General features: G+C 39.3%; 1 protein-coding gene and 1 pseudogene across 1 annotated transcript; both read left to right on the top strand.

Moving 5' to 3' along the window:
• The first annotated feature begins 1,868 nt into the window (after window positions 1–1,868).
• LOC105745624 (olfactory receptor 14J1-like) lies at window positions 1,869–4,592 on the top strand. Its single transcript, XM_012523180.2, is given in 3 exon segments — window positions 1,869–2,116; window positions 2,118–2,534; window positions 4,301–4,592. Coding segments are annotated over 3 exon segments (957 nt in total).
• An 11,050-nt stretch (window positions 4,593–15,642) lies between these two features.
• On the top strand, window positions 15,643–16,568 carry LOC101430311 (olfactory receptor 12D3-like; annotated as a pseudogene).
• The last annotated feature ends 10,441 nt before the right edge of the window (window positions 16,569–27,009 follow it).

Below are 27,009 nucleotides of genomic sequence, written 5' to 3'. Positions count from 1 at the left end.
TTATCCAGTGAGAGTTTGTTCGAGATTGATAGAGTTGGGAGTGGTCTAGACACATTGGTCTTATGTTTCATGTTGACAGATTGAGAGACAAAAGGCAAACTTGTCAGCCAAAAAGAGAGATTAAATTCTTTTAGTTAATTTAATATCCATTTTTTGTATATTTAAACTGAAGACCCCAACCAGTCAATAGGATGTAGGAAAGGTGTCCTCAAATGCCAGCTTCATTCTTCACAGAAGAGAAGGGTAGGGGGCTGCATAAGACTTAAGTGTCAGCAGGAGGGATTGATGCCACAAGTTAGAAACACACACCAAAGAAAAGAGGCTGTTAATTGATTAATGAATGCTGCTCCCAGGTCAATATGGAATGGGGCAGGTGTGCTGGCCTCAAGTTTACTATTCTCCAGATTATTATCTCCAAGATTTCCCAGGTTTTAGAGTAAAGTTTGAAAAGACATTGATGCAGTAGATTCCCAGCAGTAATAAAGATCCCACAGAAGAATGGAAAAATGCAAGAATGTGAGGGACTCATGAAGTAACTCAGCAACACTCATATACTGATTAGTATTTTAATGAGGGTAGAACTCTTTCTTCTATTTATAAATATATATTTTTGAAGTATATCATTCACACATGAACATATATATAAACAATAATATATAGTAAAACTTGTGAAGTTACAAAATGAACATGCATAATATCATTCAGGACTCCCATATATGGAGTCCTTGCAATACCTTGCATTGTTGTGAAATATTTGTTACAAGTTAGCAAGAGCATCATCAAAATATTACTAATAACATAAAGTTAATATGAAGGTAGATCTCCTTTAATGAGGGGAGAGCACTTGGCCCCATTCACAAAGCCCAAATATGACAAGGAACCTAAATTTGATTTCTCCCTTCTCTGAAATATCACTCTATATCACTTCATATACTCTTTTACAAATTGCTTATTGAGTATTTGAATATTTTTTTCCACTATTAAGACCATTTCAAAATAATCACTATGTTTTTCTCTTTGGGGAAATATCTTTGCATTCAGTAAATCATCAATAAATATTTAATTACTTGAACTGAAGATAAGTGATGTGAAGGGAAGTAGAATAAAATGAATATTTGAAATTGAAAGTTGGTAGATATAGAAGATACTCCAGGCAATCAGAATTGTCACTGAATCTGAAAGGAACATGTAATTATTTTTTCTGAAATAGTGTTTTGTTCTAGATTTTGGTGATCTGCCATTAATAAAATATTAATTGGATGGAGGATAACTATGTATCTTTTGGAGTTATGTTCACAATTACTGGGGGCTCGTCTTATAATAGCAGAATTGTTGGACATGAAAGGACCTTGGTATCCTCCTGTTCAACCAACTAACTCATGCTTCAACTTCTCATGTCCTATTTCTTCTAAAAGACATTCCAACTGCAAAAATAGAGCTATTTCCCATACAAAGATGCAACCCACCCAATTTTAGAATTCTCTGTCCTAGTGTTTATCCCTGCTTTTCTGTTGCTAACTTAGAGGTAAATGATAGTTTTCACCTGTGGGAATGGATTAACTTTTTTTAATGCAGATGTAAGCATTTTTTTTCTGGAAAAGGGCCACTGATATTGACCAAAAGTGCACTCAGCTATAGATACTGGTTTACTAGTGTAGAATATAAGCTCCATCAATGCAAAAAACACATCTCTTCATTTCTGGATCCCCAATACCTAGGGCACAGCTGCTCCATAATGGTGCTTAATAAGGAATTTCTAAAGAAACCATGATGAATAACTGAAAGGACATATATGATAATGTCCTTCCATTGCATTTCCCATTTTTTCTTATCTTCCAGTCACCACCTCCACATTTTCTATCTTCAAAATGGTTCTGGAAAATGTAACCACAATGAATGGATTCCTCCTCATGGGGTTTTCTGACAACCATGAGCTGCAGATGGTCCATGCCTTACTGTTCTTGGTGTTGTACTTATTGGCTTTGGCAGTTAGCCTCATCATCACCAACATCATCACATTGGACCAGGCTCTCCAATCCCCAATGTATTACTTCTTAGAGCTCCTTTCCCTCCTGGACCTCTTCTTCATTTCCGTCATTGTCCCGCAGTCCATTGATTTCCCTGAAGGGTGATGGCTATATTTCCCATGGTCAATGCGTGTTTCAAGTTTTCTTCTTCATGTCCCTGGCCTGGGTTGAGGTAGCCATTCTCATGGTGATGTCTTATGACCACAACGCCGCCATCTGCCTCCCTCTGCACTATGTGCTCATCATGGATCCTGGTACTTGTCTGGGGGCTGCCTCTGGAATCCTGTACACAGCAGCCACATTCTCCATCACATTCTGCAAGGCTAAAGTCATCCACCAGTTCTTCTGTGATGTGCCCCAGCTGCTGAAGCTCTCCTGCTCCAACTACATTGGAGTGACTTGTGTGATTGCTTTCATTTCTCCGATGGTATTCATTTGCTCCATCTCCATCCTCTATATCGATATCTCCATCGCCATCATCTATATCTATATCTACATCTCGATCATCTACATCTATGTCTACATCCTTTATCTACATCTTCTCCACAGTTCTAAAATTGCCCTTTGCTGACAGGCCCTCGGGGTCCCGAAGGGATGGCATGGGCGTCCAGGGCTGCAGTACCTGAGGACTCGGTCCGACCCATCAGCCCCAGCAGGAGACAAGGTGGTTGTCGTGCCCACTGGGGACACGGTGAAGGGGTGACCCTGAAGAGCACCGCGTGCCCGGTGCGGTCGGTAGTGGCCTCCCCTCTCCCTGCGAAGGGGAAGGCCGGCCGCAAGGCGGCCCGGCGGCGGTTCCAGCTCCCGCCGGTCTCAGGACGAGGGCTCGTCGGAGGGGGCCGAGGAGGAGGAGGTGGAAGAGGAGCGTCTTCTCTTGGTGCCCGGGGAAGATGAAGAGGAGGCGCCGCCGCTGTCCCCTCTCCGCGTGTCGTCCATGCGGGCGATGTGGCGGGACGAGAAGGTGGCGCTGTAGTGCGGCCAGGTGCTCCTGGGCTGTAAGGCAGAGATGCTGATGAGGCTATGGGCAAATATCTATCAGAAAAATTAAAATTAAAAGACAAATGGCTGGGAGTCCGGAAGACTAATCCTGAGTTATTCTTTGTTAAATATGAAGAAGCGTCTATCCCTTTTGTTAGTATATTGGTTGAGAGTCCTCCACCAAGCAATCAGCAAAGGAACTTTTGAAAAGATAATGAAGGGCAAAAAGAATGGGAAAGGAGACAACAAATCCTGGAAGATATAAAGCAGATTTTAAAAAGCAGATAAAAAGTGGTAGTAGCTTAGTAGGCCTAAGAAAGTTGGATTCTAAGTTTTCTATAGCAACAGCTAAAAGCATCCTGATTTACATTGCATATTCTAATGACAGAGGAATTGACTGTACTTAGAACACTGTAAATGAGGCCGAAGATTGAGCTAAGAAAGAAAACTTACTTAAGAGGCTGTTAAAATAATAGGGACTTCTGCATCTAGGAAGATGGAGTAGGTATACTTTTCCCTATTCCTCCAGCTAAGTACAACTAAAAACCCTGGATTTTATATAACATAAATATAAGAAGAATCTGAAATGTAAAGAGAAGGTAGATTGGCTCGGGACCTCATGACCTTAGGAAAGAAGTGGTGGTGAGCCACCCAGATGTCCACCAATGTTAGAATGGATCAACAAAATGTTGTGTGTGTGTGTGTGTGTGTACACACACAATGGAATAATATTCAGTTATAAAAAGGAGTGAAGTGCTGATACATGTGACATGGATGAGCCTTGAAGACAGCATGTTGAGTGGAATAAGCCAGAGACAAAAGATCGAATATTATATGATCAAACTTATAGGAAATAATAAGAATAAGCAAATTAATAGTCTGAAATTAGAATACAGGTTACCAAGAACAGGGGTGGGGGCAATGGGGATTAATGCACAACTGGTGCAGATTATCTGTTTGGGGTGATGGGAATGTTTTGGTAATGAATGGAGCACAACATTGTTAATGTATTTAACACCACTGAATTATATACTTAAAAGTGACTAAGATGATTAATTTTAGGTTGTATGTATGTTACCAGAATAGAACTATACAACACAAAGGATGAACCCTAATATAAATTATGGCTAGTAGTCAGTAGTATAATAATATTTCATCCACTGCAACAAAGGTACCTCAAAGATGCACCTGTATGTGGGGAAGTAGTAGATGGTAACTCGTATACTATGATTTTTCTGTAAACCTACAACTACACTAATAAAAAATTAATAATAAAAAATTAGAACACTAAAAAAAAAAGTGCCCTCTGCTGAGGGCCAATCCAAGGCCTTCTCTACCTGTCTGTCTCACCCCTTTAATGTCTCATTTTTCCTGCCACCTGTTCCTTTAAGTTTAGATTCTCAAACTGTTTTTGATCTTATGGTTTCTATCTTTTATACAGTGTTGCCCCCAACACTCAACCCTATTCTCTACAGTCTGAGGAATGAGGCCATGAAGGAAGCTTTGAGAAAGTTACTGTTGGGTGGGGAATTCCCTGGGAAAAAAACATTTTTGTCCAGTTGTAGAGGCCTGTCCAATATTATATAGAGGAACTTTAGAAATAATGGAATCTTTCAATATATGGTAGTGCAAGAAAGCAATAGCATTTTTCCTATAGATTAAATATATAATATATTCATTATTATTATGGATAACTCATCTGACTCTATCTTTTTAGTCATCAAATCCATTTTGTTTCATCTTGTGAATGGAGAATACTCTACCCAAGAGCTGATGTCTTCAATGGAAAGTTTAGTAGGAAGAATTTTTTTTTCCTGTTGAAGGACTGTCCAACATTATATACAAAGAACTTTTAAAAATAATGGAGTTCTTTCAATATGTGGTATTAAGGGAAAGCAATATCATTTTTTCCTATAGATTAAACATTCAATATAAATCATTGTTATTGGAACCTTTATATAACTCCTTCATTGATTTAGTCATTCAATCCATTTTTTCATTCTTTCAAATTAAGACAAAATTAACAATTACAATTTTTAAAATAGAGACCCACAAGTTTCCATTTCCTCCCTATACAAATAGATATACAGACACATGCAGACACACTGACAAACATAAGCTTGCTTATTCTCATAGTTGGAATAGAAAATAATATAGGACAAAAAGATTATAATTATCCCCTCAATCCCAATAACGAAAGGATTCAACTATTTTCACTTCAAATGTTTCATTTTAAATGTCCAGTTTAATTCTTATTCCCTCTCTTAGGTTTTTTTTTTTTTTTTTTTTGAAAATGAAATTTTTATTGTCTTTTTTTCAAAGATACATGGCCCACACAAAATGTTACATTAAAAAATATGAGGGTCCCATATACCCCACTCCAAACCCCATACAACTCCTCCCACAGCAACAACCTCTTTCATCATTGTGGCACTTTCATTGCATTTGATGAATACATTTTGGAGCACTGATATACCACATGGATTATAGTTTACATTGTAGTTTACACTCTCCCCCACTCCAATCAGTGGGTATGGCAGAATACATAATGTCCTGCATCTGTCCCTGCAATATCATTCAGGACAACTCCAAGTTTCTAAAATGCCCCCATATCACAACTCTTCTTCCCTCTCCCTGCCTTCAGCAACTCCTGTGGCCACACTCTCCACATCAATAATACAGTTTCTTCCATTGCTAGAATCACAATAGTTCTGTAGTAGAATACCAGTAAGTTCATTCTAATCCATACTTTGTTCCTCCATACTGCAGATCCTGGGATAGCTATGTCCCCTCCACCTCTAAATCAAGAGGGGGCTTAAATCCCACATGGCTGATGGATACGATTCTCCTGCTTGCAGTTGTAGACTCTCTGGGTTCTCTGGTGTGGTGGTTGACCACCCTCATCTCCCTGTTAGTTGACCTGAGTAAATCCAATGAAATGGAGAATAGGTATTGCAACTCTGCTGAGGCTCAGGGCCCACCTGGCACATGGACCATCCAGAGATTCAAGTCTCTTGAGTATACACCAATCCCAGCACCAACCGCATGACAGAAGAGGCATGTGTCATTGTAAGTGAGTTGCACATGACAACTGAGGGAGTGCTGACTTCCCATCTGAGGAAGATCTGTTGCATTCTCCAATGGAACAGCAACACTCCCCCAAGAGCAAGGGCAAAGACCAGTGAGGAAGGATGGTCCAATGATGGACCCTTGATACTGATGACTATGCTCAGGAGCCTGTGTGCTTGAAATTTCAACTAGGCCTAGAGCTGCAGGGTGCCTAAGTGTTACCTCCTAAGAACCTACATGTTGCTCAAATGTGGTCACTCTCTAAGTCAAACTCAGCAGGTTCTCAGAGACAGCCAAAGTAGATACAACTCCAGGTTGTGTTGCTACTGAGGGCTATGGAGACACCCAGGTCTGACAGTCATGGCAGATGGCTCTGGAGTTCAGCCACTTGCCAGTGGGCCCAACTTTGGAATTTGTCCTTCTGAATGTGATGGAGTTGGAATCAGATGTGAGTTCTTATTTTTATATGTATGAATTTTGCATATTGGTACAAAAATTTATATACCATTACTACAGCCACATGGTTTTACATATTCAATAGAATTAGTCACATTAGTCAGTGGAATTCAAATCATAATACATTTGGTCATTTATTTCATTTGGATAACTTATTTTTAATTTTTCGCTGTCGTAAGTCATGAAGAAAATTTGATTTTGTGCTCTGCATAATTCCACAAATGGTGCTGCTGAATCAAATAATACAGAATATTCAAGGCTCTTGAATATATGGCCAAATTCCTTTCCAAAAATATTAAATCATTTTATGTAACCATTAGCAATTTCTAGCAATACCACCTTTCCCACATGCCTCGTGATTTTTAAAATTTTTAAAATTTATAGAAGCATATCACACATATATAAACATACATAAACAGTAAGTGTATACTAATAGTTGTGAACTTACAAAACAAATATACATAACATCATACAGGGACATCATATGTCATCCTACCAACAATACCTTGTATTGTTGTGAAACATTTTTAACTAATGATTAAATAGCATTCCACCAAAATATTACTACCAACCAAAGTATCTTTCATTTGGTATATTTTTCCCTCAACCCTCCCAATTATTATTTTTTAAATAAAATTTATATATGAACATACAAAACAAATAATATTATAACTAAAGTTGTAAATTTACAAAGCAAACATGCATAACATCATACAGGGGTCCCACACATCAACCCACAACCAACATCTTGCATTGTGGTGAGACATTTGTTACAAAAGATGAATGAATGTCATCAAAATCTTACTACTAACTATAGTCCTTATATTACATTTGTGTATTTTCCCTCAATCTACCCTATTATTATTTTTTAAATATGTGTTTGTGACAGAAGTTGTTAAACTTAGAAAGCAATCATGCATACGTGCAGGATTCCCACACAACACCCCTCTATCAACACACTACACTGTGTTGGAGCATTTGTTACAGATTATGAGATAATATCATCAGACTATTACCAGGTCCATAGCATAAATTTGTCACACTTTTTCCATACTCTGTCATTATCAACACAGTACATCTTTGGCTTAGATGCAGGAATGTCACATTATTACTGTTAACCACAGTACATAGGTCACTCCAGTTGTATTTTTCCCCATGCTTCTTCACATTCCCACCACACTACGATAGTGACGTACATCTCTTGTAGCTCACAAAGGACACTCTTGCATATATACCATCAACCACAATTCTCATCCACTTCTGAGTTTACTGTGTTATTCATTTCCAAGATTATCTCTAGGTTTCTTTCAATTGGCATTTACATCACTAGACTACACTTTTCAGCCTCATTCTGACTGATAAAACAGTTCTTACTCATTATAATGTGTTACCATCAACTCTATACATTTCCACACTTTCATGATAAAATTAATTAAAACTTCTACATACAGTAAACTTCAGTAGTCCATCTCAGTCCTCCTCTTGTCTCATTTAAGAATGCACCACCTACCACCAGGCCTTGAAACTATTTTCCTACATTTTCCTCTAGAAGCTTTATTGTTTTCACTTTTATATTTAGGTTTTGGTTCCATTTTGAGTTAATTTTTGTATAAGATGTGAGAAAGGGGTCCTCTTTCCTTATTTTGGCTATGAATATCAAGTTCTCTCAGCACCATTTGTTGAATGGACTGTTCTGTCTGAGCTGGGTGGGTTTGACAGTCTTGTCAAATATCACATGACCATGGATAGGAGGGTCTGTTTCTTAACCATCAGTTTGGTTCCATTGGTCTATGTGTCTGCCTTTATGCCAGTACCATGCTATTTTTACTACTGTAGTGAGGTAAAATAATTTACAGTTTGGAAGTGAGAGTCCTCTAATCTAATTTTTCCTTTTTAAGATGTTTCTGGCTATTTGGGATCTCTTACAAACAAATTTGATAATTATGTTTTCCATTTATTTGAAATATGCTTGTGGAAATTTTATTGGGATTGCATTGAATCCGTATATCAATTTGGATAGAAATGACATCTTAATGATATTTAGTCTTCCAATCCATGAGCACTGAATGTTTTTCCAACTATTTAGGTCTTTTAAAGTTTCTTTTAGCCATGAATTGTAGTTTGCTGAATACAAGTGCTTTAAAACATTGGTTAAGTTTATTCCTAAATATTTGAATGTTTTAGTTGCTATTGTAAATGTATTTTTTTTCCTGACTTCCTACCCAGATTGTACATTACTAGTGTCTTTCATGTGATGCAAGTATAGGTACTGCAAGGTTTTGTTTGTTTGTTTTTGGGTTACTGAATGCATGGAATATCTTTTTCCAGCCTTTCACTTTCAATCTATTGGTATCCTTGGATGTAAGGTGAATCTTTTGAAGAAAGCATATAGATGTCTCATATTTTCTTACCCACTCTGCCAGTCTGAATCTTTTGATTGGGGAGTTTAATCTGTTAACATTCAAAGTTATTACACTAAAGGCAGTTTTTATTTCACCCATTTTGACTTTTGGGTTTTATCTGTCATATTTTATTTTCACCACTCTTTTGACACTTTTCATTATTTTTGAGATTATACTGATATAATCTTCATTTCTAGATTCTTGTCCAAGCCTCTCTCTCCTTTCTTTTCTTTTCAGACTTTAGCATACCCTCTAGTGTTTCCTCCAAAGCCTGTCTCTTAGTTACAAACTCTCTCAGTTTCTGTATATCTGTGAATATTCTTAACTCACCCTCATTTTTAAAAGACAATCTTTCAGGAAATATGATATGAATAAGTTAAAAGATTATCGCTGCAGAAGGGAAAAGGTTTTAGGGTGGATCTGGGGAAGTACTGTATATTGTATATATGAATTTCGGTGATCTAAGACTCTTGTGAAGCTGACAATTTGTTGGGATTGACTTTACAGGAAGTTTTGGACCACAGAGTGGTTCAACAATGGCAGCGGAGGAATACTGATATAGGATGTTATTGACAAGATATATAGGGTTAACAGGGAGTTATACAGGGCATATGCCCAGGGTATATAGTAATGTCTAGATATACTCATAGTGGAAACAATTAAAAACAACAGCTGGGGGGGTACCGGGCCCCTGGCCGGGGGGTCACTGTCGTGGACCCTGGAGGAGCAGCGGCAGTCCTCCAGGTGCAACGGCAGGAACCAGGAAGGAAGAAAGGCCCAACAGTGGGCTCCTGATACTAATGGCTATGCTTTTGAGCCTGTACACCTGCAATAAGAACAAGGCCTAGAGTAGCACTGTGCCTGGGAGTGTCCTCCTGACAGCTTTCATGTTACTCAAATGTGGCCACTCTCACAGCCAAATTCATCATGTAGATGCAGTGCATTCCCCCCAGCGAGGGACATGACACCCGGGGATGAGCCTCCCTGGCACCGAGGGACCACTACCACTTACCAGCTGAAGATACAACTAGAAAATGACCTTGAATTAAAGGTTCAATATGGATCAGCAGAATATCCCTGTCTACATATAATAACATGACTTCAAAATGCTGATTGACCTAATGTAAGGGGGAAATGGAAAGGAGAAATGAGATTATAAGGCTGTGAGTCTCTAAAAAAGAGTCTGGAGGTTGTCAGAAGGAATCCCCTTGTGCACAACTGAGCAGAGTCTGAGAGACAGACAAAGTAGATACAACCCCAGGTATTGGTTCTTTTGAGGGATAAAGAGACCCACGGGTTCTATGGTCATGGCAGATGGGGTTCACTGTCATGGCAGATGGCCCTTCTTTGGAGCCTGTGTTTCTGCGTGATGGAATTGGACTCAGAGGGGATCTCTTTTCACAAGACTTCCATGCTACTTTATAGGAATTGTAATAGGTGCTGGGGTTTAAGATATATTTAGGGGATTTGAGTCTCTGGACTGATAATATGACACCCAGGCCCAGAGCCTCAACAGACTTCAGCTCCTACACTTTGATTTATTGGACTTACCCCACTCAGCTAACATGGAGTTGAAGAAGGTCAACCACCACACCATGGAGCCTAGAGTGTCTACAACTGAAAGCAGGAGGAGTGCATCCAGTATCCATGTGGAATCTAAGCCCCCACTTGACATAGATGTGCAATGGACACAACCAATCCAATGTCCATAGAGAAAATGTGGAATGGGTGTGGGAAGGGTAGCCATGGTGGCTGCTGGGTTTGGGGAATGGAGGAAGAGATGAGAGGTGGAGCCGGTTACGGGACGTCGAGTTGTCCTGGGTGGTGTTTCACGGACAACTACGGGACATTGTAGATCCCCCCAGGGCCCACTGGATGGAACGTGGGAGAGTGTGGGCTATGATGTGGATCATTGACTATGGGGTGCAGTGATGCTCAGAGATGTTCTTACCAGGTGCAATGGATGTGTCACGATGATGGGAGCAAGTGTTGCTGTGGGGGGAGTGGGGGGTGGGGGCGGTGGGGTTAAATGGGACCTCATATTTTTTGAATGTAATTTTTAAAAATAAATAATTAAAAAAAAAAAGACAATCTTGCCAGATATAATATTCTTGGCTGATGATTTTCTCTTGCACTATCTTAAATATATTATACCACTATCATCTTGCCTCCATGGTTTCTGATGAGAAATGAGCACTTAATCTTACTAGGTATCTCTTATTTGTTAGGTGTTGCTTTTCTCTTGCTGCTTTCAGAATTCTGTTTGTCTTTGGCATTTGACATTCTGATCAGTATGTGTCTTGGAGTTGGTTTGCTCAGATGTACTCAGAAGGGAGTATGTTGTGCTTCTTGGACATGGATATCTACGTCCTTCAATAGTGATGGGAAATTTTTTACCATTATTTTTTCATATATTGCTTTGAGCAACTTTCCCTTCCCTTCTCCTTCTGGGACACCCATGATATATATATGCTTGCACATCTCTTGCTGTCTTTTATTTCCCTGAGACCTTGTTGAATTCTTTCCATTCTTTTCTTCATCAGTTCTTTTGTACATTTGTTTTTAGAAGGACATTTCTTCAAGCTCACAAATCCTTTTTGCTGCCTCCTCAAATCTGGTACTATATGATTCCAGTGTATTTTTAATTCATTTGTTGTACCTTTCATTCCCATTAGATATGCTCTTTTTCTATGTATGAGTTTCAAATTCTTTCTGCTCATCCAATGTCTTCTTAATATCCTTAATCTCTTTAGCCATCCCATTAAATTTTTAAAAAGATTTGTTTGAATATCTATGATTAGTTGTCTCAACTCCTGTATGTAATCTGGTGTTTTACCTTGTCCCTTTCACTCAGCCATATCTTCATGTTTCTTGGTTTGGATTGTGATTTTTTATTGGCATCTTGGCATTGGCTTACTAGATGTATTTATTCAGGGCACAGGTTCCCTCTTTAGTTTAGGGCTTTCTTGCTCTTTCAAACTTGCTGGTTGTGTAGTAGGAGCCAAGGATGCAGTTGGTGCTGTAAGCTGTGGAGGTTCAAGCTGCCTGCATTGTCCAGTGGACAGTTGAGCCTTTTCCCAACTTTCCCCTTTGCCAAAGATAGGGGCAAAACCACAGCTATGTGTAATAATCCAAGTTATGCAGGCCTAGACTCTAATGCCCAGAGAGACTGATGAAGCTTCATGTCCCTTCTACACTGCACAGATTACTATCTATGCAGTGCTGGTCCAAAATGACCACAGTTACCCCAGTATATTCCAGTTATACAGTTGTTGACAGCCAAATGTAGCTGCAGTTACCTGGATAGGCTGGTGCAGGGCCTGTCATCATCCTCCCTGCCAGAGATGGGGTAGGTTTCCAGGTAAATCTGGGTGAAAGAAAGTGGTCCTTACTGTCATAGTGATTTTCAACCAGTCTTCCAGGAGCATAGTGAAAATAACAGCTACTGACCTCTTTCTGAGCTGGACAGATTCAAACTTTAGCTGTTCTTAGGGCCATACTTCAGTCAGCTGAATTTACTAATCAGTAACTGAAGTTGGTGGCCAACCATCTCTTCCTCCCCTGTTTTTGGGAAATGTAACTTTTCAACTCCAGCCACAGGAATGGATCTCAAGGCAGCTTGTGCTGCCAGAGTGCAATGATCACCAGCCTCTGCGGCATGGCCAGTATTTTCCTGCAGAAGCTAGTGCAGGGTCCCACAGCATCCTCCCTGCTGGAGGTGGGACTGGAGTTTATGTGAAAGCTGAAATCTGATCTGGATGAAAAGAAGGTCATCCCTACAAGCACTATGATTTACAGTCAGCCATGGACAAATGAGTTTATATGGCTATGAGTCTCCAAAAAAGAGCTGGGAGGTCATCAGAGGGATCACCCTTATGCACATCTCACCATAGTCCCAGAGACAGCTAAGGTAGATACAAGCCCATGTATTGGTTTTTCTGAGGGCTACAGAGACCCACAGGTTCTATGGCCATGGCAGATGGAGTTGAGTGCCATGTCAGTTGACCCTACTTTGGAGTTTGTGTTCCTGCATGTAATGGAGTTAGACTCAGATATGATCTTTGTTCACAAGTCTCTCCTGTTTCTTTTACCAGGCCTGTGGTTGGCACTGGGGTTTAGTGTATACTGAGGAGACCTGAGTCTCTGGACTGTCCATGTGATAGCCAGGCCCTGAGCCTCAACAGACTTGCAACTCCTACCCTCTGGTTTAATGGACTTACCCCAGTCAGTTAACATGGATGTGAAGAAGGTCAACTGCCACACCAGGGAGCCAAGAGGACCTACAACTGAAAGCAGGAGAACTGCATCCATCATCTATGTGGAATATAAGTCTCCTCTCAATATAGATGTGGAGTGGACATAACCATCCTAGAGTCCACAGGATGGAGGTATAGAGTGTGGATTAGAGTGGACCTACTGATATTCTATTCATGAACTATTGTGATTAGTAATCAAAGAAAATGTAGCATAGATGTGGAGAAAGTGGCCATGGTAGCTGCTGAGAGTATGGAGTGGAAAGAAGAGATGTGATATGGGGGCATTTTCAGGACTTGGAGTTGTCCTGGGTGGTGCTGCAGGGACAGTTACTGGACATTGTATGTCCTCCCATGGCCCACTGGGTAGACTGGGGGAGAGCATAAACTATAATGTGAACCATTGACCATGTGGTGCAGCAGTGCTCAGAGATGTATTCACCAAGTACAATGAATGTCCCAAGATGATGGAAGAGGTGGCTGTTATGGGAGGAATGGGGTGAGGGGGGTGGGCATATATGAGGACCTCATATTTTTTTGATGTAACATTAAAAAAAATAAAGACAAAAAAAGAAGAAACAAACAAAAACAAAACAAAACATGACAAACAAACAAAAAAAAAAAACAAAGAGGTGATCTCCATAGCACAGCCTTGATTCTTGGATTTGCTTATGTACCTAAAAGCTATCTTTATTCAACACTGTGGATAGACAGGTGTAAAATATACAGAGAACTGGCACAGGAGGTAGATTGAACAGAAGAGATTACATTAGAGGGAGATATTTTTATGGAAATGATTTGAGGCCATTATGGAGCAAGTGAGAGAAAGTGGGAAACTTCTTTGAATTTAGGCTGTGGAAGTTACACAGGGTAGAGCAACTGGACTTAGGGCACAAGTCGTTAGCTAGAAAAGCTTTGTGTTTCCTTGTGTTTAATCATTAACTTTTTGTTTAAAGTAAGTCTAGTTGCATATATGTGTTTGGGTTTTTGTGTGGATGTAGTAAAGTATCCCACAGAGAGCAGCCTTGTTTTGTTTTTTGTTTTTTTTTGAGATTTGGTTTGTTCTGAAAATAATTTAACCAGTGCCTTAAGGAAGGTTATGTAATTTATTTTCAATCTTTTGTCATGCTTAAATGAATACTGTGGTACACATATAATTTTGGACATGTGCAAATTATCTGAAAAACAAATATAGGAAGTGGACTTTCTAGCTCAAGGTTGTGAGTGTTTCATTTTTGATTCTTACTGACAAATTACCAAATAAAGTTTCAATCAATCTGCACCCCGGGATGTATGTAATTAACACCCCCAAATTTATATAACATCTTAAAACATTTGCCCTTTGTTAAAATGGTATATTATTGAAATTTAATTTGTTTTGCACATTTGCTAATTCTTTGATGATTTAAAAAGTATTTTCTCACTGTTTCAATTGCTTCAGTTTGGAATGTTGTGCTGCAGTTTCTCTATATTTGTCTACAAGTTTTTCAGGCAAGATTTCTCTTGATATATTGATTTTCTACTTTCCTATTTTTCTTATTATACCTTTATGTGGATGCAGAAGTTTTCCTCTTTACTGACATATTTAAACAAGTTCGCTTACCTGGGACAAATTAGTAGGGAGGATAAAGCAGCTTTCCCAGGTTCAGGCCCCTCGTCCTGGCAGTCACCGTGCTTTTTTCCTCCCTGCTCAGTGCCTGCATCTTGCCTCGCTCTTTTCTCATGTTTCCATAGCCATTTGCAGTCTGTGTGAGATGCTCTCTGTCCAGGGTTGACTATTCTGGCGTCTGCAGGGTCTTCTACAGCTGAGCCTTCTCAAGACTGAGGTTTCTTCCATCCTGCACGTGCTCTCCGTGTAAATCCCATTAGCATTTCTGCTGGGCTGAGCTCACCCTGCCTACTGCCATCTCAAGTGTGTGTGGTTAATGCCTTCTATAGTCAGCGAAGGCTTAGGCTGTGCAGATCTTTCTTCTTTTTTGGGCAAAAGAGGACATTTGTGTCTAAGCGACTGTCACTTCTGAGTAGGACCCAGAAGTAATTGTACCTCATGCCTCCATTGAAGCAGGTTTTCAATTTCTAAAAATGTGTCTTTGATGGAGTTTGATCAAATATATTACTTTTTATGCCATAGGTGAGGCCAGACTGAGTTTTGTTCTTCTTACTTTTTAATATGTCTTCTTTGACTATCTGATTTAACTTCTTATGCACTGCCTTTTAGTATACACAGCATTCTGAGTACCCTTACATCTATGTATCACTTATATCACACTTTATCACAGAATCTAGCATGTATTTCTATTTTGGTAATTATCTTATAAATGAATACAACTCTGAATCATTCTGCTCAACCTAGCTCACACTTACATCCTTCCAGATGATAATCTGATCTACTTAACCCTACACAGTACACTGGAGAACGTGTGCTAACTGTCACTATTATCCTTCCTGACAAAAGCAATGGAGAACATTACTGCAGTGAATGAGTTTCCTTTGTTGGGACTGACCTGTGTTTAGAAGTTGCAGCCTGTAATCTTCATGATTTTCCTCTTTCTATATCTGATGAAATTGTTTGGAAACGGGGCCATAATAGTGATTGTCATCTCAGAGACAAGACAGTACTCCCCTATGTATTTTTTCCTGCAAAATCTTTCCTGCCTGGATATCTGTTACTCTTCAATGACTCTCCCCAAGCTCATGTTGAACCTCCTCTCCAAGTGCAAGGCCATATCTTCCCTCGGCTGCATCACTCAGCTTCACTTCTTCCACTTCCTGGGTGGCATGGAGGCCATCTTGCTGGCCATCATGGGCTTTGATCGTTTTGTGGCCATCTGCTACCCACTCCATTACACCATCATCATGAACTCCCAGGTGTGTGCTCTGCTGGCAGCTGTGGCCTCGCTTACCAGTTTCCTTTATGCTGTTGCATTCAGACATGACTGCTCATTTAAACTTTTGTGGCTCACAGAAACTCACGTACTTCTTCTGTGATATCAAGCCCCTCTTGGAACTGGCTCAACCAGTGGCTTCTTTTCACTGTCACTTGCAGCTTGGCCATGGCGGCTTGCTTGCTCACACTCCTCTCTTACTTTTACATTATTGGCTTCCTTCTGCTCAAGAGCCGGTCCTGCAGTGTGCTCCACAAGGCTCTGTCCACCTGTGCCGCCCACTTTGTGGTGATGTGCTTCTTCTATGAGACCATGGGCCTTACCTACATCCCTCCCACCTCTGCCACTTCTGTTATACAGGAGCGGTTTGTGGTCCTCATTCACACCACTGCCACCTCAGTGCTGAATCCACTAGTGTACACACTTAGGAATAAGGAAGTGATGTTGGCACTAAGGAAGGTCTTTGGGAGGAGCTGCCTGACTAAACATGGCCATTGACAGCACTAGAACACATGCAAACTGCATGTGCATTTCATGACATTCATTTCCTCATGTGTGATAAATCAATGCATTTCTTGAATTTTATTTTCCTTTCAAAAATTTGTATTATGGTAACATGTTCTTCACTCAGACATGCCTAATGATTGATTGCTTAGTCATTTGTTCATTTACTCATTCATTCAAAACATTTTTTGAGCAGGCAGTGTTCAAGGTGAATAATGAAAAAAAGCCAAGAGGACATGCCATGCAGACATGCCTGTAAGTTTTAGTTGAGGGGACAGACAATCAAGGTACGTATGCATAAATGCAAGGCAAGGAAGAAATGGCAAGCTGAGGCGGGTACACCTTTGGATGATTAAATCAATGATGCCCTCTCCAAAAGGGTGACATTTGAGTAGACTTTCAAAGGAAACAGAGCAGTGAGGTGCACAGGTATCTGAAGGGGAAGTATTCCATGGAGACTGCAGCCAGTGAAAGAGCTGTGGGGAAGAATGAGCAGCTGCCTGTGGGTAAAGCAAGATGGACAATGGCCCGGAGCTCAGTGGGTGGTGAGAGGCCCAGGAGAGGAGGGCAGTGACAGATGGTGATCATGTCAAGGGCATCTTTTTGGGTTTAGTATATTCACATTTACTCTAAAAGATTAAGGATGACATGGGGGCACTTGAGCAATGAAATGACTAGATATCACTTCTGTGCTGAAAGAATCCCACCTGTGCTGAGCTGAGAAAGAGTAAATTAACAAGGATGGAGTCCACTGGAAGTCCCTGAAAGTCTTCTAGAGAACAGCAGAGGGAGACTTGGACCAGGGTGACATGGTGGGATTGTAGAAGTAATGAGATTCTAGGTGTGTTTGGAACACATAAGTTTGAATATTTGCTGACAGCTTATGTATGTGGTATGCAAGTCAGGAAACAAGGATGAGCCTCAATTGTTATTTATCTGCATTAACCCTACAGGAATGTCTGTAGTGTAAGTATAATTGGCTATGAACATAGCAAGGATGTGATGGAGGTTTGATTTGCTTTACTAAAAATAGAGATGGGTTGAGTTTAGTTATTCTTTCCAATTAATTGTCCTCCTTATGCCCAGGACAATGTATGTTAAGACCTTTACCTTAAGATGAGGATATAGTCACTGTTATCAAAACCAATTTGTGACAATTTAATTTATCTGGGCATGATTGAATTAATCTTTTCAAGTAATAAGAGTAATAATAAAGAAAGTGGATGAGTCTCAAGTGATTTGGCTTCCACCTACCATATGGGGGGACATGGGTTCAAACCATAGGGGTCAACTGGTGGAAAAAAAGAAAAAAATATGCCCATGCAGAGAGCTAGTGCCCATGCAAGTGAGTCATGCAGCACGATGATGATGAAACAAAAAGAGCAATGAAAGGGAGAGTCAAGGTGAGGTGCTACAGAAACTAAGAACTGAGGCAGCATAAGTGAGGCAACACAAGTGACCTCTACCTGAGAGGTCCCCAGGTTCAAATCCCAGTGAATTCTATAGGAGAAAAATGAGAAGAGAAGACAAAAAGAGAAATAGATACATAAGATCACAGCAAATGGACACAGACAGAAAACAAAAAACAAAAAACAAAAAATCATGGTGGGGAGGAGGGGGAGGGGAAAGGAGTAATAATAAATAAAACATCGTTTTCTCCTTTGGGGACTTTATACTTTATGAAAAAAGAATCAGATAAGAAGAGAAACCATGATCATGTACGGCAAACTATGACAGCTGAAGAAGATACTACAGAGGGTAAATGGAGATAAAACCTAGGATGAATAGAATGTGTTTATTTAAAGTAGAAACAATATTCTATTTTATATCTGATACCATTATCACAATGGTATAACAGGATAAGTGAACTGGCCTGCAAGATATTAGAAATGTGAAAATAATCATTAATGTTAAGAAGGATGGAAAAAACACATAATATTTTGATTTTGGAACTCTCTTCAGATACACTGATTGCATCTTTACACATACACAGTTGAAAATTCGGCAATTATTTGGTGGTTCAGTGTACACAATCCTACAAGATAACTAAACTGTTTACTTTTTCCAGTAGATTTATTGATCTGCACAGATATTTGAGCATTTCTAGGTTCTCTACCTTTCTTTTTCTCTGTTTAACATGCTCTGTTTCTATATGTCTATCTCTTTCTCTTTCTCACATACACTATATTCATTTTTATAAAAGTCTGAGTCAGAATTTATATGAGTAATCAGATATGGGTGTTTCTGACTAATTATTGATCAAGAGGGACTTTGTACAGCCATAAAATGTGATTTACAGAACTCTGTGGATGTTTGTTAAATGTTCATGTCTGTATCTGAACTGTAGTGATAAGAAAAAATAAATCTTTACTTATATTAAAACATACTTTTATACCCAGCTGATTTTTTTCTTTTGAAAGTGAGAAAAAAGGACTATTGAAAATCTTGTAAACATTCAACATAAATATAAATATTCTGAGCACTTTTATGCAACGTGTAACTTATTTTTTTAATGACTTTGTAATAATATTCATTAAAAAAAATATATATGAGGTCCCATTCAACCCCACCACCCCCACCCCACCTCTCCCCCCCCCCCCCCAGCAACACTCATTCCCATCATCATGACACATCCATTGCATTTGGTAAGTACATCTTTGGGCACCTCTGCACCTCATGGTCAATGGTCCACATCATGGCCCACACTCTCCCCCATTCCATCCAGTGGGCCCTGTGAGGATTTACAATGTCCGGTGATTGCCCCTGAAGCACCATCCAGGGCAGTTCCATGTCCCAAAGATGCCTCCACCTCTCATCTCTTCCTTCCCTTCCCCATACCCATCAGCCACCATGTCCACCCTTCCCAATCCAATGCCACCTTTTCTATGTGGACATTGGATTGGTTGTGTCCATTGCACATCTATGTCAAGAGGAGGCTCAGATTCCACATGGACGCTGGATGCAATCCCCCCACTTTCAGTTGTAATCACTCTAGGCTTCACGGTGTGGTGGTTGTCCTTCTTCAACTCCATCTTAGCTGAGTGTGGTGAGTCCAATGAATCAGATTGTAGGTGTTGGAGTCTGTTGAGGCTCAGGACCTGGCCATCACACTGTCAGTCCAGAGATTCAAATCCCCTAAATATATCCCAAACCCCAACACCAACTGCACCTCCAGCACATTAGCATGAAAGTCTTATGTAGAGAGATCCCATCTGAGTCCAGATTCATCACACATAAACACCATTTCCAAAGAGGGGCCATCTGACCTGGTAGTTAACCCCATCGGCCATGACCATAACTCCCATGGGTCTCTTTAGCCCTCAAAGGAACCAATACCTGGGGGTTGTATCTGCTTTATCTGTCTCTCAGACTCTGCTCAATTGTGCATAAGGGCAATCCTTCTGACAGCCTCCAGACTCTTTTTTAGAGACTCGTAGCCATATAAACTCATTTCTCCTTTCCATTTCCCCCTTACATTAGGTCAAACAGCATTTTAAAGTCATGTTATTTTATGTAGACAGGGATATTCTGCTGATCCGCATTGAACCTTCCATATAAGGTCATTTTCCAGTTGCATCATCAGTTGGTAGTTGATAGTGGTCCCTCGTTGCCAGGGAGGCTCATCCCCGGGTGTCATGTCCCACGCTGGGGGGAAGGCATTGCATTTACATGCTGAGTTTGGCTTCGAGACTGGCCACATTTGAGTAACATGAAGGCTGACAGGAGGAAATTCCCAGGCACAATGCTGCTCTAGGCCTTGTTCTTATTTTAGGCTTATCAGCTCACAAGCATAGTCATTAGCATCAGGGGCTCACTGTTGAACCCTCACTCCCTCCCGGTCCCCGCCGCTGCACCTGGGAGACTGTCGCTGTTCCCCTAGGGATCATGACAGAGCACCACTGGCCAGGAACCCAGTAGCCCCCTGCTGTGGTTTTTAATTGTTGCCACTATGAGTATATCCACACATTACCCTGCACCCTGGACATATGTTCTGTACAGCTCCCTGTCAGCCATATATCACCTGTCAATGGTATCCTATACCAGTATCTCTCCATTGCCATTGTTGAACCACTCTGTGATCCAGAACTCCCTGAAATTTGAAGCCCAATATAATGTCAGGGTCCCTTACTAGGGAATGGCATATAGCGATGGGTTTAAAGGTTAGATAAAGAATACGTGTTGACTTGGAAAAAATTCTACATCCTATCTTTTTCTTTTTTTTTTTCTTTTTCCCCTAATTATTGAGCTTCTTTTCACAGGAGCCCTAGACCACAGCAATGCATATATATAATATACAGCACTCCCATACATCCACCACAAAACCTTTTCCCATCCACAGTGATACTCTTACACCCTATTCACATCATATTTACTTAACGTGATGTACAGAGTCTGAGACAATAGCTTTCTAACAAGGTGACATCTGTGCTTACATTATGGTACATACTTTAGGATACACAGTTTTTTACATTCTTAGTTATCCTGTGTTTTACATTATGTTTTACATTGTCAGTCTGTCATCTCCTATATGTTATGGTGTAATATTACATGTTTTATATCCATCCTTGTGTACTCTCATGAAACTCCTCTCTTACCCCCCATTTACCTTGGTTCCACACATTTAACGTCCATTTTCCCTTCCACCTTGGTGCCCACAGTGACAGCCAACCTCTGTTTCCCGAGGAGCCACTTCCAGAGATAGATGGAATAGTGTTCAGGGCCTAACTTGCTCAACTGCCCCAATGCCCTGGGAGCCACCCTTTCTCTCGAGGGATACAGTTCCCTCTATTTGATGGCATTAGTCCTCCCCAGGATGTGGGTCCACCCCCACTCTCACTACTTGGGTTTCTACCCCATGGTGTCACCCACTCTGGCAGAATGAGCGTTTAGACATTCCCCAGGAGCCCGTCCTGCATCAGACCCTTCCCTCCGAGCATTCTAAACAGGTAACCCTCTTTATTATATTTTGATATGATTTTCTCGGCATTTTACTCTCCACCAACACCTGACCCTCTCCTGTGTTCGTATGCTACCCCTCTCTCCCCCCACTTTTGGGCAATGCGTGTAACTTATTTTTATTTCATTTCTTCACCACTCAAGAGATCAATACATATTTTTCAGTTCAAAATTTATGTATATAGTAAAAGGAGATATTGAGTTACAAAAGTCATTTATATAAAGTACAAAAAATGGGCATATTTAATTTCTGCCCTTAGAATGAAACCACTGGCTGTCCTGGGGGTGGGTGTTCTGCAGGAAAGCCCAGGAAGGAACTCTGTGCATGGCTAATGCTGTTTCCTTTTCTGGATTCTGTGCAAGGCTGTGCTCAGTTTATGAAAATTTATCATGCTTTATACATGTGACTGTTTTTATGCACAATTTTGACTTCATTAAAATCCAATAAAACAGACAAAAATTTGTAGTCTGCATGGCATAAAAATTCAAATAGCATAGAAGATGCAGGTAAATATTCTCCCCCAGCCTGTGGTCTGGTTCCACTCCTGGTGTGGTCTGGTCAGTCATGAGGACCACATTTATTCCTGAATGATGGAGAGACTGCTTAGGATGCTGGGGCAGCAGCATAACATCTGGGCTTGGGTGCAGTCGCTAACACAGGCAGCAGGTCTCCTGGGCACTTACCTGAGTAGCCACCCAATTTTCTTGGTTGACCCATGGTTTATGACATAGTAAAAGTCATCAAGGGATAATAAATCAAGGACTATTAAAATATTAGATAAAAGTATCTGGATATAATTAACAAGCACCAAGGCCTCTTAATTTATAAACTTTTGAAGGATGTTTTCAACTGAATCCTTGCTGATGGCTAGGGACCTGCATAGATCTAAAAACAATTCTGTGTATGCAGATGAAACCAAGCAGGTCACTTAAGAGTTTTAATGATCACCTCTCTTCTCTGTAAAATAGAAATTATAGAATTACCTCATAAATTTTGAGGATTAAATGGAATTGTTCATACAATAATCTACAATAAGTGGTCAGAGTATAGTAAAAGTGATATATAAAATAAATACCTCTATTTAATATATATTTCAATGTGTAATGGATCAGTACAGATGCATACAAGTTTATAGGCTTCCCAGTGGTCTCATTTCATAAAGCCTCTCACCTTACAATATTAATCTAACTCATAAGAATATTTAACATTTGCAGATGGTAGCTTGGGATTACAGTGGAGTTTCCAAGCATTTTTAATTTTGTTCTTATTTTTAACTAAATCATCCTCATTGGAGGTATTTTATGTCAAATGCTCCCAATCTATTTCATTGCAGACGTACTTGAAAAGGCTTAAGGACTCAGGTGGAATGCATCTGGCCCATAAATACCAGTTTGGTTGCATAGTTGTATTAGTGATGACAATTTTTAGTTTCCTCAGCTAAGGATATTTTCTTCCAAATTTCATTTGTCTGGAACTTCTAGAACAGTACTACCCAGAGAACATTTTGAGAAGACGGAAATAATCTAGATCTGGACTGTCTTCCATGGTAGCCACTAGCCACACAGCTGGTCAGTACTTCAAATGTGGTTGATTCAAAGGTGAATAGGAACCGAGGTTTTAATTTTATTTAATTTTAATTAATTTAAACCTGTGGCTAGTAGCTGCCATATTGGACAGTGCTGCTCCAAAATATCAGTATAGTAAAGATCTAGACAATGTTAGTAATAAAATTAGTGATAATTATGGCCGTGAGTTCTAATTATATCCATAATGGTTAGGGACATTGTTCTATTTCTTCATATTATTACCTCCCTTCATCTATCCATAATGGTTAAGGACATTGCACTATGTATTCATATTATTACCTCCCTTTGTCTATCCATAATGATTAAGGACATTGTTCTAAATCTTCATATTATTATCACCATTCATCTATCTGTCATAGTTAAGGACATTGTTTTATGGTCTTTATATTATTGTCCAATTTCATCTGTCCATAATGGTTAAGGACATTGTTCCATTTCTTCATTTTTATCCTCTTTCATCTACCTTTGCTTCCAACACAGCCATGCATGCTGAAGACTTCAGATGCCGACCTCAGTTTGTCTTCATTTTTCTGCCTTGGGATCTCTCCAAAGCCAGGGGCCTCCTCCTCAGTGTGCAGCAGACAGAGCTGGAAGTAAAGAAGAGCCGATGGCCCCAGGGCAAACCTCAGGCATTGGAGACTGTGGTTCAGTGGATCCTTGCCTTAGCCTCTCACATTTTAGACATGATTCTGAGTTGAATATTCTTTGTGGTTCTCAGAGAGTGCCCAGGAGGACAGTTCTCGTTCCACACAGCATCACTTAATGATGCACACTTTACTCACCTGTCCTTCCTTGCCTCAGTCCCCCAAATTTGCTTCCCAATTGGAGGCAGTGTTCTTTGGGGTGTGTGGGTGGATGTGGTAATGAGAAGAACATATTTCATTGCATGTATATCATACATTTTACTTTCTAAAATATGCAAAAGTATCAACTATACAATAATTAAACCAATTACTGTATGGGCCAGATGTACATTATGTTAGGGTGTTCTCATATTATTAATTTGAAACAGAGCCAATACCTTTATCCCTTTCAAAATGGCAAAGAACACAAAGAAGAATTGAAGTCGTGAAGCATATGACAACGTAGATGAACTTGGAGGACATTATGTTGAGTGAAACAAGCCGGACACATAAGGACAAATAGAGTATGATTGCACTATTATGTACTAAATATATTATGTAATCTCATGGAATTAATAAATAGAATAGAGGTTACAGGAAAATAGAATGAGGGTAGAGAAAGGAAAGCTGAGGCTTGACCTGTGCAAAATTGGTAAAAAACAAAAAAAGGTTGTTTGTAAATCTTTAGAAATGAATGGAAATGATGAGATCACATCATGGTGTTTGTGACTAGCAGAGCTATTATATGAGTATGACAGTTGCTGAAAGGGAAAGTTTAAGGTCATGTATATTACTAGAAGTAAAGCTAAAAATTGTAACATGGGACTATATAACATAGTGAAACCTCAAGTAAAAAAACAAATATGGGTATATTGCTTATATAAGCCTGTTTACAAAATACAAATACAAATGTACTAGAGAGAAGGAAACAGAATAGCCATTATGTACAGAAGGGGAAGCATAGAGAGATTGAGAGGTGATCAGTTTTATTTGGCTGTTTGGTTTTGTTTTTATTATTGTTATTACTGGAATAATGGAAATTCTTTAAAAATGATTGAAGTGATAAATGCACAGCTATGTGATTATACCAAAATCATCGATTGTACACTTGGATGGATTTATGCTTTATACTATGTATCAGTAAAAGTTACTTGTATTAAAAATATTTTATATATTTAAAAAAATAAAGAGGATGTTAAAAACGTCTATCACTTAATTCAAGTGGAAATTGCCTGCTTTCTCAATTATACCATGGTGTAATTTTGAATCATAAATCTGATACTAAAATTTTCTAGTTCACCAATTATCTCCCTCATCAGTCTTCTAATGTTTGATTCAAGATATACACAAGATATAATATTAGCTGACAGTAAACAAATCAATTAAGTAAACCTTTTAAGAATTTATTAATAAAATGTACAAATTTTAATGTACATATATAAATTTATTATATATGTCTATATGTACATAGGTTTGTAATCTGTATATAGATTTATAAGTACATATGAAATTATATGTAGATTTATAATATTATATAGTTTTTCAAAGGTAGATAAAAATAATTTATGGGTCATCTAGTAACAAATATCTGACTGTATACCCAACAGTAAATTGTATCATATATAAAAAGTCTGTACCATGTTTTCTGTAGAAAAGCATGATTTTAAATTATAAAACTGAACAAAATTATTTAAAATGCTACAATATAAATATCACATGGAAACATTTTCCATATTGTAAGGTGAGGTACATTTTTTACAGTTATATGTTACCTGGATTATTATTTGATTTGTGGCTTAATTAGAACTTTGACTATGGTAGGCTATTTTAATAATTATCTAGCATTTCAGAACTATGGGAATAACTGATGAATAGCTGGATGAATATACATCAACCATATTAGCAAGGATCCACTTCTTATTCTCTCTGGGGATAGCAGCTTTTAAAGAAAATACCCCAGAGGTTTCCTGAAAGCCTCTCCAGTTTTCAATAGTAAAATATTCTTCCGTGTGCAGTTGAGTGCTCTGTGTTCAGTTACGCTTTTCCCCTGGGGAAGCCTTAGACTTTAAGGAAATCTTTCCATGCAGTTTGTTAAGTGGTCTGCCCCCAGAGACCTCTTCCAGGAGTAATTGCAAAAACCACCAGGCCAAATGGAGACAGGTGCACTGGTGGCTGCCCAGCAAAGCTGGCACCTCTGGAACGGGCTTGAAAGTGTTTGGTAAGTATGCCCTGATGAATTGTCTTTGGAAACACCTGAACAATTATGTGTTTACTGGCTTTTTGAGAACATTTATAATATTTTAATGATACAATTACCAGTAATCTTTCTAATGAGTCCCCAAGTGACTTACTGGTAGATCAACAGCCAATTTCCAAGAAGACTTTTTAATTGCAAAGAAACTGCAAAACAATGGTTTAAGCAGCTGCGGTTTTCTCTGTGCTCAATGGCTAAACTACTTACTTGTATAGGCCTCAGTGATCAAATGTCTTTACTGCAGATTAACAATTGCTATAACCTATAGCTTCAGAGAAGAAGTAAATCCTGGAGGGACCTTCAAGATAATGTTAACTGGCACTCTCTACATTAGGAGAAGGCATTCAAAATTCAAATATTAAAATTCTCTGGTTTGTGCTTAAATGAGCTGGAATAATCTAAAGAAATAATCTAAATACATTGACTCAGTGCTTCATTCTGTCTTTAGTTCCACTATAAACAATAAACCACTCTGCTAATTCTCAACATGTATATATATCAACTAGAAGAAAGCCTTTGGAGTTAGATTCCTTGAGTTTGAACAATGGTCTCATCACTTCTTATGTGTGTGACCTAGGAAAGCTGATTAACATTTCTATGGTTCCATTATTTATCTGTAAAACGATAGGTATAGTGCCTCTCTCATGGGCTTGCTGTGCATATTAAATGGGTTGGAGATTACTAATCACATGAATAGTGTCACACATGATGAGCACACATGAAATGTTAGCTCTCATCATTCTACTACCCTAAAAGAATGTGCTATTTTTCCATGGTCATTTATTTCACAAAGTACACTTGCATTTATGTTTTTAAAAGCCATGTTCATTTTATAGAAAGGAAAATCTAAGGTAAGGATACCACAGTGCCCTAGACTAACATTGTCCTGGTATTGAGCAGGAATATCTAGCTTCAATCATGTCTTCTGATGTAAGCCTGGTGCTCCCACTTCCTCACAGCTGTTTCCATCCCCATCTGCAATTGCTGTTATAGGTAGTGTCTTCCAAAAACAGGA

Source organism: Dasypus novemcinctus, chromosome 22, assembly GCF_030445035.2.
Source record: "Dasypus novemcinctus isolate mDasNov1 chromosome 22, mDasNov1.1.hap2, whole genome shotgun sequence".
NCBI classification, from domain to species: domain Eukaryota; kingdom Metazoa; phylum Chordata; class Mammalia; order Cingulata; family Dasypodidae; genus Dasypus; species Dasypus novemcinctus.
This window is presented reverse-complemented; position numbering and strand designations above follow the sequence as displayed.